Source organism: Chlorocebus sabaeus, chromosome 26 (genome assembly GCF_047675955.1).
Source record: "Chlorocebus sabaeus isolate Y175 chromosome 26, mChlSab1.0.hap1, whole genome shotgun sequence".
In the NCBI taxonomy this organism is placed as follows: Eukaryota; Metazoa; Chordata; class Mammalia; order Primates; family Cercopithecidae; genus Chlorocebus; species Chlorocebus sabaeus.
The window spans coordinates 24283404-24297571 of NC_132929.1; the positions used below are offsets into that span (position 1 = coordinate 24283404).

Genomic DNA, 14168 nt, shown 5'->3' on the forward strand with positions numbered 1-14168 from the left:
TCCCAGATGTTCTGCCAGCTGGCTTCTCTGCCCTGTTCTATTTCTCCAGTTCAGGGGCTCTTGCTATGTAGAATGAACCTGCTGTTACTTGGAAGATGCACGTTTCACACCAAGCTGAGATCAAGGAAAACTATGCTACATTCAGTGCAATAAGCAAGAGTCCCAGCCCATAGGGGAGTTTCTATCCCAATTGTAATTGGCTATATTTAGTAAAAGGTGGCTGTTATTGTGTGGGCTCCACCAGAAGCAGATTCGGAGACAATAATTGAAATGGAAGTAGTTTGTTCTGAAAGTAATTCTAGGAAACACTCCTAGGAGAGTGCGAAAGTGAGACAAAAAGAGAAGGAAGCTAATAAAGTACATTATCAAATCTATTATCACTGTGAACAGCGAGGCCTCAGTCCACTGGGGAACTTCAGGAGACAGTGCAGAGTGAACCTCATGGTTATCCAAACTGAGAGGCAAGGAAGCTGAGGCACTTATCCAACCACTCTCCATCTGTTGTTGGTTAAAAGTCGCTTCTAGGTCCACTAACCCCCAGCACTTCCAGCTTGCCCTGCATGCAGACCTGGCATGCTCTTTGGCCAGAAAAGTATACAAAGCTCTCAGGCAGAGTCCCCCGTGTTCACCCATGAAGCCAAGGGAGGCGAGAGGGCATCAAGAGTGCTACACAGGACAACTTGCCCTAACCTGTTAATTGGCTTGTGAGAGACACACTCAAATGTTCGGACTCTTAACAGGTAATGAGCCTTGACACACTGAAGTCTCTACTTGCAGTAAACAAAAAAGAATGCACTGATTCCACAATGTTTCTCTTTAAAACTCTGTCAAAATAGGATACACAACAAGCGGGGTGCATTGTCTCACCAGAAAAAAAAAAAAAAAAAAGAAATGGAAAAGGGACCTATGTTTTTTGCCATGGGGACGGTCAAAGTTTTGAGGGGCTGTTTAGAGAAACAAGAACTTCAGCTTTTTAAACAACCAATTATGACTCACTTGCCCAAACCCCCAAAAGAAAAACAATAGAACAAGCAAGCAAAGGCTCTGAAGAATGAACTGTGGATATTCCTCTGGCATCACAGAAAGTGGCAAAATTCTGAAAGGAAAAATATGTTTATGCTTCATTATAAATCACCCCCAGAAACTTCCAAGATGACTTCTTACATTTTCTTCTTGTAAAGCAGGGGTCTTGAGTCTTAAATAAGTTTTTAATCAGATTCATATTTCAGTACCACAAGGAAGAATGCCTAGATTTCTTGAGCCAAAAACGTTCATTAAACAGCCATTTCATTGAGCACCTTTTATGGTGTTTACATTGGAGATACAAAGATGAATAAGGCAATACCTACATAAAGCTTATCCTATTCACAGTAACTATGCCCCATAGGTAATTTTCCTATAAAGAGTAAAGCAGGGAAATGAGAGGCCAGATGAAGGAAAGCCTTTCCAAGTATTTTGGGCAGAACAGAGAAGGCAGATGTTCTAGTGAAAAAATGTATTGCAGGAAAGAGGAAAGCCAAAATCAAATTTAGGAGAAAATGGGGTGTAACCACATAAAATAATATTATATATAATGACATGTTAGACTTACTGGATCTGGAGCCACAGGAAGGAGCTATCTGACCAGATGGGCAAGTGCACATATTTGGCCTCGAACAAAATCCATCCCCACAGGAATGCCGGCAAATGGCTGTGAATAAAACCAGAGGCCTGTTAGCACATGGATTTAGAACACGATTTGTTATAGGGGACCGATCCTCAAATGAGGAAACCTGGGTTCTCAGGTCCCTCACGAACTTTGCTATCATGACTTATATGACCTTAAGCCTCAGTTGTACTCATTTTCAAAACAAGTCTATTGAACTAAATAAACTCTGGCTTTAAAATCCACAACTCCTTTATCCAATAACGGTGGTTCTCAACCTCTCTTTGCTTAGTCCACAGCACTTAATCCATCAAAAGCCCAGTACAGGCTATGACGAGAAAACCAAACAAATTAAAATCCTGCATCTAAACATATTTGTATGATCATAAGAAATATATTAACTCTAAGATTTAATGATATAAAAATTACATTATTACTTTTGGGAGCCAATTTTATTGTAAATGTTTTCTTGTTTTGTTTTGTTTTGTTTTTTTGAGATGGAGTCTCGCTTTGTCGCCCAGGCTGGAGTGCAGTGGCGCGATCTCGGTTCATTGCAAGCTCTGACTCCTGGGTTCACGCCATTCTCCTGCCTCAGCCTCCCGAGTAGCTGGGACTACAGGCACGTGCCACCACGCCCAGCTGATTTTTTGTATTTTTAGTAGAGATGGGGTTTCACCGTGTTAGCCAGGATGGTCTCGATCTCCTGACCTCATGATCTGCCTGCCTCGGCCTCCCAGAGTGCTGGGATTACAGGCATGAGCCACCGTGCCCAGCCTATTGTAAATGTTTATTGTTTAATTTTTATCCTGTTCTGAATTCCATCAACAGTCTGAGAGAAGAACGCTGGAATCTACCGCCAGAGTACTGATTCCACAGTCAGGAAGCCACTCATCCTTTAGAGAAATATTAACATTTGCACACCACTCAGAGACTAATATCATGCTGGTACCAAATGCTCTGCTAGTGGCCACAACAGTAAGTTTAAATGGCCTATGATTTATATTTATCAGCAGACTAGGACTTGGTCACTACTTTTTGTCACGACAGGCATGATCTTTTCCTCAAGCTCCTGTACAGCCTTGCAAGTGCACACATGATATGCAAAGCTAAAAGAGTACACTTGATAGAAAGTGCATTCAAACATCCAAAGAGTTTAGGATGGAAACTGGAAACGGCTAAGAAACAAACTGTCAAAGGATCCAATAATCATTTATTTAAATACCTGGAGACATCATTTCTCAGAGAGCTCTACAGGTGGTGAGGAAAGGGTTCTATCATAAAGTTCATTGAGAAAATCCAAATACCATTATATTTCTCTTTTAGTGATCCAATTTTGGTCTTAAACCATAGTGTGCCAAATAAAGGAGATGCTTTCTGGTCAAAATCAAGAATTGAGAAAGAGTTAAGCTTTTTCAGGTGGTAAAGCAAATATTGGCCAATATAGTCCATTCTCCACTGACCACTGTCAGCCAAGTGAGAAGGTGAACTAAGTGATTCTTTAATGTCCCTTCAGCTCTAAATTTCTCCATTATACTAATGGCGTTTTCTGAAAACTGGACATTATTTCACAGGTCCAACAACTGTAAAAGCTCATGAAGGGCAGACATCATGACTAAATTTGACTTTGGTGTCTCCATTAAATAACACCTTGTCTGGCATGTGATTTGTCACTCACCATTTGTGGGATATTGGGGAAATCTGGAGGTTGGCCTTGCCAGCAGAATTCAATAGAGGAACCTCTGTTATCATTTGAAATGTTTCTTAGTCTTGCCACTGATCTTTGCCTGGTGCTCTATCTCCTCCCTTTCCCTTCTATCTAGGAGTCAGGTCTGCTCTTGGCCCCTCAATCACCCAAATTCAATGTACAGGGTTTGGTTAGGCCCGGGGGTGGCCAGCAAAGTTAGAAATTACAATAAGAAAACCAGCAATGAGACTCTTTCATTCAAACTCCCATCAAAGTAATTAGTGTATGTAGCCAGGCACAACATATGTAAATGACACAACCTCAAGCAAAGTATCCCTGTGACTAAACTTTGAGAGGGGTTTGACTAAGTTGATGTATTTCCCAAACTGGAAAGGTAGAAAAGTCTTAAAGCTGGAAGGCTCTACTATAAACAGATTAATAGTACAGTTACAAAGGGCCACATTCTAAGGCTCCCCATGCAACCAACACAACAAAAGAAGGACATGCAGAATGACAGGTGTTCTTTTTACTTACGGACAATACACTGATTTCCGCCAGGTAAGGTTTTCCATCCAGGGCAACAGTAAGCATTATAACGTGATCCACAGACATTGGGTCTGAAACAAAAACAGAAGAATTCCATATTTACAAAAAGAAGAAGAAGAGGAAGAGATGGCCAAATAAAAGGAAAAAAAAATCCCTGAGTTATAAAAGCAAGATGAATCCTGGCAGACAGATAAAGCAAACTCATGAGACTCAATGCTGGGTTGGTAGCTTAGGACACTAACAGAGTGACATTAACAGGGACATCCCTTAATATCACCTCTGCATTGGCCCATCAGGGAAATAAAAACCAGAGCTACAAAATGTAGCACATTCTGTCACAATTCATGAAGCCATACAAGTCTTAAATTAGATAATAAACTTAATAATAAATTTCTTACCAATATGGTTAAGAAAGGTTGTAATAAAATCTCATGCATGTAACACTTTACATTTCTACTCTTTGAAGCCATATATATATATATATATTTCCCCCCGCCATGGCCCATCTCACCTCTATAATTTTACACATTCTTCCTTTCACTAAAATTACAGGAATGCAAACTCTGACATGAGTCAGAAAAAATAAAGGCCAAAACATGTAAATATTTATTTAGCAAAAGTTTGGAAGCAGGCCAGGTGCAGTGGCTCACGTCTGTAATCCCAGCACTTTGGGAAGCTGAGGCAGGCAGGTCACTTGAGGTCAGGAGTTCAAGACCAGCCTGGCCAACATGATGAAACCCCATCTCTACCAAAAACACAAAACTTAGCTTGGTGTGCTGGCATGTGCCTATATTCCCAGCTACTTAGGGGGCTGAGGCACGAGAATCGCTTGAATCTGGGAGGCGGAGGCTGCAGTGAGCTGAGATCGCACCACTGCACTCTAGCCTGGGCGACAAAGTAAGACTCTGTCTCAAAAAAAAAAAAAAAAAAAAAAAGTTTGGACACACACTTGATACCAGCAGTTACAAGAAAATAAAATCAGTGTCACTCTGGGTTTCTTGTTTACAGACAGTTCATCATATGTCCTGGAACAGAAACTCCATTCAGAATCCAGATGATCCACATTTAACAATTTCAGGGAGCAACAGAGTAAGGATCCAGTGACTTCTACAGTGGAAACTAAGACAGAGACTATAATACACAGAGACCTAGAAGCAACCATTAGTTTTACTTTGCCACATCCTGAGGGCCTAAGCATTGATGCTAGTTGCTGGTGACTGGGGCTAATAAGGAAGGTCAAATGTTTTGCAATCAATTTCACACAAACTAGGAGCAATTCCAAAACTTACAGGTATAAACACTGTAACCCCAAAAGCATAAACCTTTAAAAACAACTGTATAGCTAAAACCTGTTTTCAGTTAGGGTGCACTCCCACATTCTCTTTGTATATGGAGACCATATGAAACAGTACAGAGCCCTCCCACACTTCCTCTGAACTCACTACTTCAACATCATGCCGGTTTGGGAACCAACGTAAGGTCTTTGCTATGTCCTTTACCCCTTTTGTTTCTCCAGAAAATCTGGAACACCCTGCAGGGCATCACGCATACTTCACACTGACCCATGCCGAGGTCAGAAAGGGAATTAGGAAGAAAGGTGGAGGAGCCAAGGAAAGGGCCCTAACTCCATACCCAGCGGCCCAGGACTTCTCTGAGGATAGAGAGGAAATGATTGGATACAGGTGAAATATGTGCATGATGCTAGAGGCTGTGTGAGCTCAGTATATTTCTGTGTACAATGGCATAATGAAATGTCTCCCTTGTGTGTATATGTGTCAAATAATGGACATGGAAGCTTCATATATGAAAAAAGACGATGAACATACAATGCAGCATTATCATCCTGATGGAATCATCTTCTGACCTAGGTTACTCAACCAATGGAACCATAAGGAATAAAGGAAGAAAGATGTTATGGAGAATTTTAAGTCAAAGGCTCTCAACCCTTTGTCCCTCCATGACAAAGTAATGCCTGAAACTTCAGTGTCCAGAAGTTCCTGGGGAAATTCAAATTCTCAGAAAGGAAAATGAGAGAGGAAGTCAGGGTAGACAGCTGGGGTAGAGGGGAACACTCGGCCTTCCAAACTTTTATTATAAAAGTTCTTTCGATTTGAAATGACAATCCAGGTCAAAGTCAACCACCTCAAACCTTCTCCAGGAACAGCCCATTAGAACAGCTCCGCTGAGATAGTCCAATCCCTACGAAATCCTGGAATAGTGTCAGAGCACCCCCGAGCCTTTGCAGGGTGTCCTGTGGTTGACATAATGTTTTTTGTTTTTTTTTTAAACTACAATCATACAATGTCTGACATAATATGTCACAGACATAGTGTCTGGCAAAAATGTGTAAGTCGTAACACACATACAAGATGAAGAAGCTCAGAAACAAAGGGTCCAGAATAACTATTTCAGTCCTACAAAGCCAAATATTCTAAGGATTTTCCAAGGTATTTGAAAAAGCACGATAATATAAACATTCTTTTTTTAATGTTTAGAATCAATCTACAGCCAAAACATGGAAGATTTTACAATTTACTATAGTTACAAAAGAAAATGTAAATGTTGTAAACCTTCACAAGGGTAAAAGTAATGGGACAGATGACATACCTTGGGAAACAATTTGGGAGGGAAAGTGTGGCAGTCAATAAAGCAGCTGATCCTAGAAACAGAGTCTTCTATATATTACACTGTGTTTTCAAATAACCAATAAAGAAAAGTTATACTATAGCTATATTTAAAAGTTTTGAAGAAGAGAGAAAAAGGGTACAGATACTTCAGTAAACTAAGTCCCCGTCTTTCAAAGCAAGAAACCAATAGGTACTGTTTAAATCTAGATACAGAGGTACAAACATGGTAGATGGTGTTATGGAGATGGATATGAGACGAACAAAAAACAGAAATGTTTCGACCTAGTTACCTTAAGAGATGAGAACCTGGGGAAACAGAGACAGAGTTCTCTTGCTTTCTTATCTAATATTCATCCACAACTGTTCATTTTAAAATATATGCTCTTCTATTTCCATCATCATCTTTCACTTAAAGCAATAACTCTACTTTTGAATATGAACATCTTATCTTTGAAACAGGATACTTCTTGTTTCATTCATTCACCATTCCCTTTCATTAATGCATCACATTTTCATTTCACTGTATTTCTTAAGGTTCTTTATAATTTTGGATTGGACTTATTTTATTTGCATCCTCTGACTTTCTATGAATTTTAAAATTTTATCATTCACAAGTAATATGTTACATAATTTCAGTTATTTCAACCAATACCTTCAAATGACAATGATTGTTTTAATTGTGTTGCCATTCATTCTTAAATCATTCTAAATGCTATGCGGTATGGCTCAATGCAAAGTATTAGAAACATATAAGATTTCTCCTCTGCCGCTTTTGGTCTTGAGACACTGCAAACTAATAGAATTCGTTCAAACAAGCTGTGTGACATTTGTTCTACTTACACACAGAAAAAAAACAGCTCTGATTCTGGAAATAAATGAATGTCTTATTGAAGCTGGAAAGAACTAAAACACGTAAACTCTAAAGCAGACATACTGGATTATTTCCATAATAAAATATTTAGTTATAAGTTTTCAATACAGAATGCTTGTACAGGGAAGGTAAATCTTTAACACAGCTACTCTTTGGGGTCAATGAAAGTATAGTATCCATACCTCTTTCTCTTTTCACTTCGCCAGCTATCCCCACCAAACCCCATCACTCCAACACAAACACACAAAGTCAGAGTTAAAGCTCTGTGCAAGTAGCAACAACATTCAACAAATTTTTAAAAATTAAAATTCAAAGGAGAAAGAACTCTTTGCTAAGTGCTAAAGATACACTATTTTATTTCATCCTCATAGCAACTCTTCAAGGTAATTTTTACTGTTATAATGTTTAACACTAAAAAAAAAAACTATTGCTTAAGAAGTTTAAACAACCTGGCCAAGGTCCCATAGCTTAGATGTGTGTAATGGAGATCTGAACTCAAGAAGCCTGACTCTAGAGTACACGCTCCTAACCCTATGTTAAGTCAAAGGTGTACTTAGAGGACAAGATGATGTTTCATCCAGTAGCATTCATGGTGACATAAGTAACGCAAATCACAGAATGTCCGTCAATAGACCAAGGATAAAGCATAGCATAAACTGTTTTGGGGGTTTTTTTGCTTTTTTTTTTTTTTATGAGACAGAGTCTTGCCCTGTCGCCCAGGCTGGAGTGCAGTGGCGCGATCTCAGCTCACTGCAACCTCCACCTCCTGGGTTCAATAGATTCTTCTGCCTCAGCTTCCCGAGTAGCTGGGACTTACAGGCACGTGGCACCATGCCCAGCTACTTTTTGTATTTTTAGTAGAGATGGGGGTTTCACCATAATGGCCAGGCTGGTCTCGAACTCCTGACCTCGTGATCCACCGGCCTCTGCCTCCCAAAGTGCTGGGATAACAGGTGTGAGGCACCGCACCCAGCCAGCATAAATTGTTTTTACCTGTATTCCAATAGTCCATAGGGGAAAGAGGGAAAATACATTTATATTCCACTTCACCACTGTATGTTACATTTTTTAAAAACAGCTAAGTCTTTATCTGTAATTTCTTTTACCAGTTACTTTCAATATTGTGCTCTGCAAGAACCCAACTCCAAACACCCTGGGGCATGAGTGAGTCTCAGCAGGTTTGATATTTGGATTCAGTTAAACACAGCCCTCAGAGATCCTGTAGACTGGCAAAAGCCTCTCTCAACGGAGCAAACAGCTGGCCTCTACCACGTCTGACCACATCATTGCAAGACTTGGCCTCTGTGCAAGATGTCTGCAGTGTGTCCACATTCCTTAGCCAGAGCCCATTTCTGCAATTTGGCCTCTTACAGCAAGATAGCCTTTCTGTTTCCTATGCAAAGTGCAAACTCCTTTTCAGAAAAGGTTAAGGTAATAAAAACAAGGTCAGGAGGCTCTTATTTCATATATGTTAGTTTCTCAACATGTATGTTAGTGATTAAACTCTTGCGCAAGGAGAACACTAAGCACTAGGTAATGGCTAATGAGGCTGACCTGCTCCATTAACTGCTTTTTTTCCTTAACCTTTAAGGGAAAAAAATCATGATTTAGCCCCTTAAGTGTAAATCTGGAGGGGCATCAAAAGGTAAATGCCCTCACACAACAAAGGACACCCACCTGCCCATGTATTGTGTCCCATGTTAATATCTTAACATCCTACTGTTCCAAGGTTAAAATAACTTCCACTATAAAAAATGTGATAGATCATGGAACAATTACAATACACAAATGAGCTGCCTGTATTGTGAACTACACATCATGATTTGATTTGCTCTTTGATAATTTTCTTAACAAGATAAAAAAAGAAAAAACATCATGAGTCGTCTGAGGAAGGGGTCCACGCTACTCTGACAAACCTTGCAAATACTCCCCCTCTTTATTTTAGTGCCTTTATTCTGGCCCTCTTCACTGAAGTCACAGGTCAAGTCTCCCAGCAGTGATTTGAATACCTCACGTGACTGTTCCAGTCTATCTGCCAGTCACAATGCAACCTGGGTAACAAAACTTCAAACCCTGGTAATGAGAACAGCTTCTGTGACTTCCCTAAGCTTCAGCTTGGCTCTCTAGACTGCGGTCCCCAACCCCTGGGCCACAGACCAGTCCATGTCCTGTTAGGAACTGGGCCACACAGCAGGAGGTAAGTGGCAGGCAAGCAAGTGAAGCTTCCTCTGTATTTACAGCTGCTCCCCATCACTCTCATTACCCCTGAACTCCACCTCCTGTCAGATCAGGGACAGCATTAGATTCTCATAGGAGCGCAAACCTTACTGTGAACTGCATGTGGGAGGAATCTAGGTTGTCCACTCCTTATGAGAATCTAATGCCTGATGATCTGTCACTGTCTCCTATCACTCCCAAATGGGACCGTCTAGTCACAGGAAAACAAGCTCAGGGCTCCCACTGATTCTACATTATGGTGAGTTGTATAATTATTTCATAATATATTACAATGTAATAATAATAGAAATAAAGTGCACAATAAATGTAATGAGTTTGAATCATCCTGAAACCATTCCCCTGGCACCCCTGGTCCATGGAAAAGCTATCTTCCACGAAACAAGTCCCTGGTACCAAAAAGGTTGGGGACTGCTGCTGTAGACCCAGAGACTCTTCTCTGGATTGTCTGGGTCGACATTGCTTGGGATGCGGGCAATTCCGGCTTCCTCCTTTGAGGATGCAAGCCAGCACCCACTCTAACCTACTTTGTGCAGTTGGGGATATTTTTTTTAGATAAAAGTAATCTGAAAAGGAACAGAACGAATAATAGATTTTATGCTGGTTTTCAAGAGCTTTATCCCCTTCTTGCCTTCTCCATCACCAGTAGATTGGTGACTCCATTACCTTTTCCTCCCAAGCCATGGTCCATCTGTTTCTCTCTCCCTCTTTCTCTCCCTCCCTTCCTCATCTCCCCTTCCCTATCTCCCTTTCTTCCACTCTGTCTCTTTTCTTCACTCTTTAGTTTCTGTTTTCAGGGCATTTAGAATTAAATGTTTTGTTACCATCTCAAATTCAATTTATCCAAGATCAATAGCTCCTCTTCCTGTGCAGCCAGTAAGTTCACTGCCAGGTCCACAGTCAGGTACATCAGGACTCTTCTCCTTGCCCACAAGCACAAAGCTGTTCAACAATTTTTTTTTTTTACCAACCCAAAGGTTTTTTTTATTTATTTTTGTTCTTTTGTGACTATAGAAATAAAATATGATTAAGAAACAAACTGATATAATTTGTACCTCAAACAATCATGACACGAGTTTACCTGTATAACAAACCTGCACATGTACCCCTGAGCCTAAAAGTTTAAAAAACAAACAAACAAACAAACAAACAAAAAAACAAAAACAAAAACAAAAAAAAACAGAAAAAGAGCTGACATTTATTGAATTCTGGATACTCTACATGCTTCGACCTACAGGATTGCCAAATCATGTTTTACAAATTAAACTAACCTATTGAGATACACTTGGTTGTGTGCTGAAGGGCTCATAAGAGGGACTCAAGTTGCCCCTTTTCTGAGAGCCACGGTCAGGGGACTGGAGGAGCATGTATGTATAAAGGGTAGTGATGAACCCCAGGCAACATAAAAAAATTACTGAGCAATCATTTCAAATAGGAAGCACTACAGGAATTCCTAGGAAGAGAGAGTGAGACTACTATGGCTGAAATGATCCAGTTCCAGATATTCCTTACAGAAGATTGGGGAGAGAGATGAAGAGGTCACGATGTATGTAATGTTACATATCACTGAGGATTTGGGAAACAAAGACAAAACATCATAGTTCCATCAGCCTCACAGTAATCACTACATTAATCCTATCTATTGAGCGCTTGTCCTATTTCAGCCCCAGCACTCATTTACCTCCCCACAATACTCCTATGAAATAAGTTATTATTTTTATCATTATTGTTGTATTATAATGAATGTGAGGAAGTTGAGCCATAGAGATTAATCCATCTAAATTCATACTGTTAATAAACTGGGGAGCCAAAATTCAAATCTAGTTCCTCTTGTTAGCATTTTTCGCACAAGTCTCTGCTTGTTTTGCATGAGTGTTATTACAATCTTCATTTTTTGTTACTTTTTCGCTTACACTATTGTATAAATCTAATGAGCATTTTGGATAGCTATACAATATTTCATTGAGTCATTTGTACCATCAGTTACTCAACATTCCGTTATTGCTGGCTATTCAGCAATATTTAATGAGAGTCTATTATGTGCTAGGCACTGTGTTAGCTAAGAAATAAAACTGACCAAGATGAGTATGCCTAATGCCTAGATCTTGGTTGCTAATACTATTATTCGATAAAAGGAATCAGGGCTCCTGGGAGATGATTCTAGGGCTTGGCAGGAAATAGACAAGCGGAATCTCTAGCATCTTGCAGTGACAGAAAGTATAAGGAAGTGTTAAACAAACGTCCACACTGAAGGGAGCATGGCAAGGGACACAGGAGCCAAATGAAAGAAGTCCAAATGGCCAAAGCCAGAACCCTCTGGGAGCAACAAAATAACAAAAGCAGCATTGGATTACAACACCAAGTAAAAAATCAATATCCATAAGTCCATATTGATAAATAAATGATTGAAGAAATACATAAATGGGAGAGTAGAGACAAATCTCCTGTGCTTTAGACTTTCAAATAATTTCACAGATGCTCGGCCTTCCAAAGCATGAAGCATAACTCCCCACTTCTTACATGTGAGCTACACACATTGACTGCCTTCCAAAGAGTACAGTATAAAGGGGAGGAAAAAGTGGAAAATCCTGACAAATCCTATCTCAGCCAGGCGACGAAGGGTTACAGCAACAACGACAAATCATGTTCACACTATAAACCCTTAATATTATGTGATAAAAATGGAACTTTACCTCTGTGGTCTTTTTCCTAAAAGCCCATAATTTCAGTGTAATCATGACAAAAACATCCAATCATTCCACTCAGGGCCATCCTGCAAAATATCTGACCAGCCCTCCTAAAAACTGTCAAGGTCATTAAAAACAAGGAAAGTCTGAGAACTGTGACAGCTGAGTCACGTCTAAGAAAGCGTGACTACTAAATGCAGGCTGATATCCTAGATGGGATTCTGAACATAAAAAGGGCATTAAGTAAAAACTCAGAACATTTGAATAAGGAATGGCCTTTAATCACTAACTACATATCAATATTGGTTCATTGGCTGGGCACGGTGGCTCATGCCTGTAATCCCAACAGTTTGGGAGGCTGAGGCAGGTGGATCACGAGGTCAGGAGATCGAGACCATCCTGGCTAACACAGTGAAACTCCATCTCTACTAAAACTACAGAAAAAAAAAAATTAGCCGGGTGTGGTGGCCGGCACCTGTAGTCCCAGCTTCTCTGGAGGCTGAGGCAGGGGAATGGCATGAACCCAGGAGGTGAAGCTTGCAGTGAGTGGAGATTGTGCCACTGCACTCCAATCTAGGCACAGAGCAAGACACTCCATCTCAAAAAAAAAAAAAAAAAAAAAAAAAAGAAAAGAAAAAACTGGTTCATTAATTACAAAAAATATACCATGCTAGTATGAGATGCTAACAACAGAGTAAAATGTCCAGAGTATATGGGAACTCTCTCAATTTTTCTGTAACTCTAAAACCGTTCTAAAGGGAAAAGTTTATTTTAAGGTAAAATAATAATAATCATGTCCCAATGCAATTACAAATAAAACAGCTATATTTAAAAAGTGACTAAGACACAGTCTTTGCTCTTGAGGATCTCACAGTCTAGGAACACAGGTACAAAGAGTGTCTACACAACAGAGAAAGCACGAACATCAAGGTCTGCCCGGGGAACTCAGGGTGGCCAGAACAAAGGCCTTTGGCCACAGCATGCGTGGTAAGCTCAGAAGAGGACTATCTGAGCTATGATTTGATGTTTCCCGGTTGCTAAGGGGAGTCACTAGTTTTATTTCATCCCACTGATGAAATTCCTCTTAAATTCTCAAACTCCATTAGCAAATCCCTTGTCCAAATCCTGGTGATTTCATTGTTGGACTAATATCATGTTCTTTTTTCCTGGCTTCCTAGTTTCTCTCTACTCCATTAGGACAATATGGCTAAGGATCTTTTCATATTCACCACGCTTATTTCTATTCTCATACAACCCAAAGATGGACCTTCACCCTCTATAATGTTAAGCGTCTCATTATTAGTTTCAGATATCTACCAGGTAGGCCTAATCTACCTGTCCACTCTTACCTTTACCTGTACTTTCAATTCCCACCCTCCTACTCAGCTCCTCTTCACCATCTCAGCCCTCACTCATGCACGCACTGCTATCTCTGACACACACAAAAACCAGACACTTCCTCCATTTTTATATTAGCTCTTCCATCTTTCCATTTCAATATGTAGTTCCATCTCCTTCCTTAGTGTTCCCTGATGAATCCCATTCATCTTTCACATTACAAACACAATTCCAGACATATCTTCAAAAACCTACACAGGCTATACTGTAGTTATATATTTAAAACAATTATCTGTCTAGATCTCATCCCTGAAGTCCAACCCACCCCCTTTACTCCCAGAGTAATACATTGTTCTTCAAGCACAGAAACAATATCTATTATGCCTAGACCATTCTGTAGTCTATTTAGAAGCACACAAGATAATATTGACTTTATGCACTAAAAAGTACGAGGTACAATTAACAAAGATTAATATCTCCTCAGCGCCAAAAGTAGGCCAGATGGAAAATGCCACCAACATTAAAATCTGTGCGA

General features: G+C 40.0%; 1 protein-coding gene across 1 annotated transcript in view; it reads right to left on the minus strand.

Annotated features, from left to right (window-relative positions):
* FBN1 (fibrillin 1) overlaps positions 1–14168 on the minus strand; it is a 239475-nt gene that overhangs the window by 203040 nt on the left and 22267 nt on the right. Inside the window, exons 3-4 of the mRNA XM_008016692.3 lie at positions 3864–3946; positions 1592–1690 (exon numbers count right to left, since the gene is read on the minus strand). Coding sequence (XP_008014883.2) covers positions 1592–1690; positions 3864–3946 — 182 coding nt within the window. The remainder of the gene's footprint in view (positions 1–1591; positions 1691–3863; positions 3947–14168) is intronic.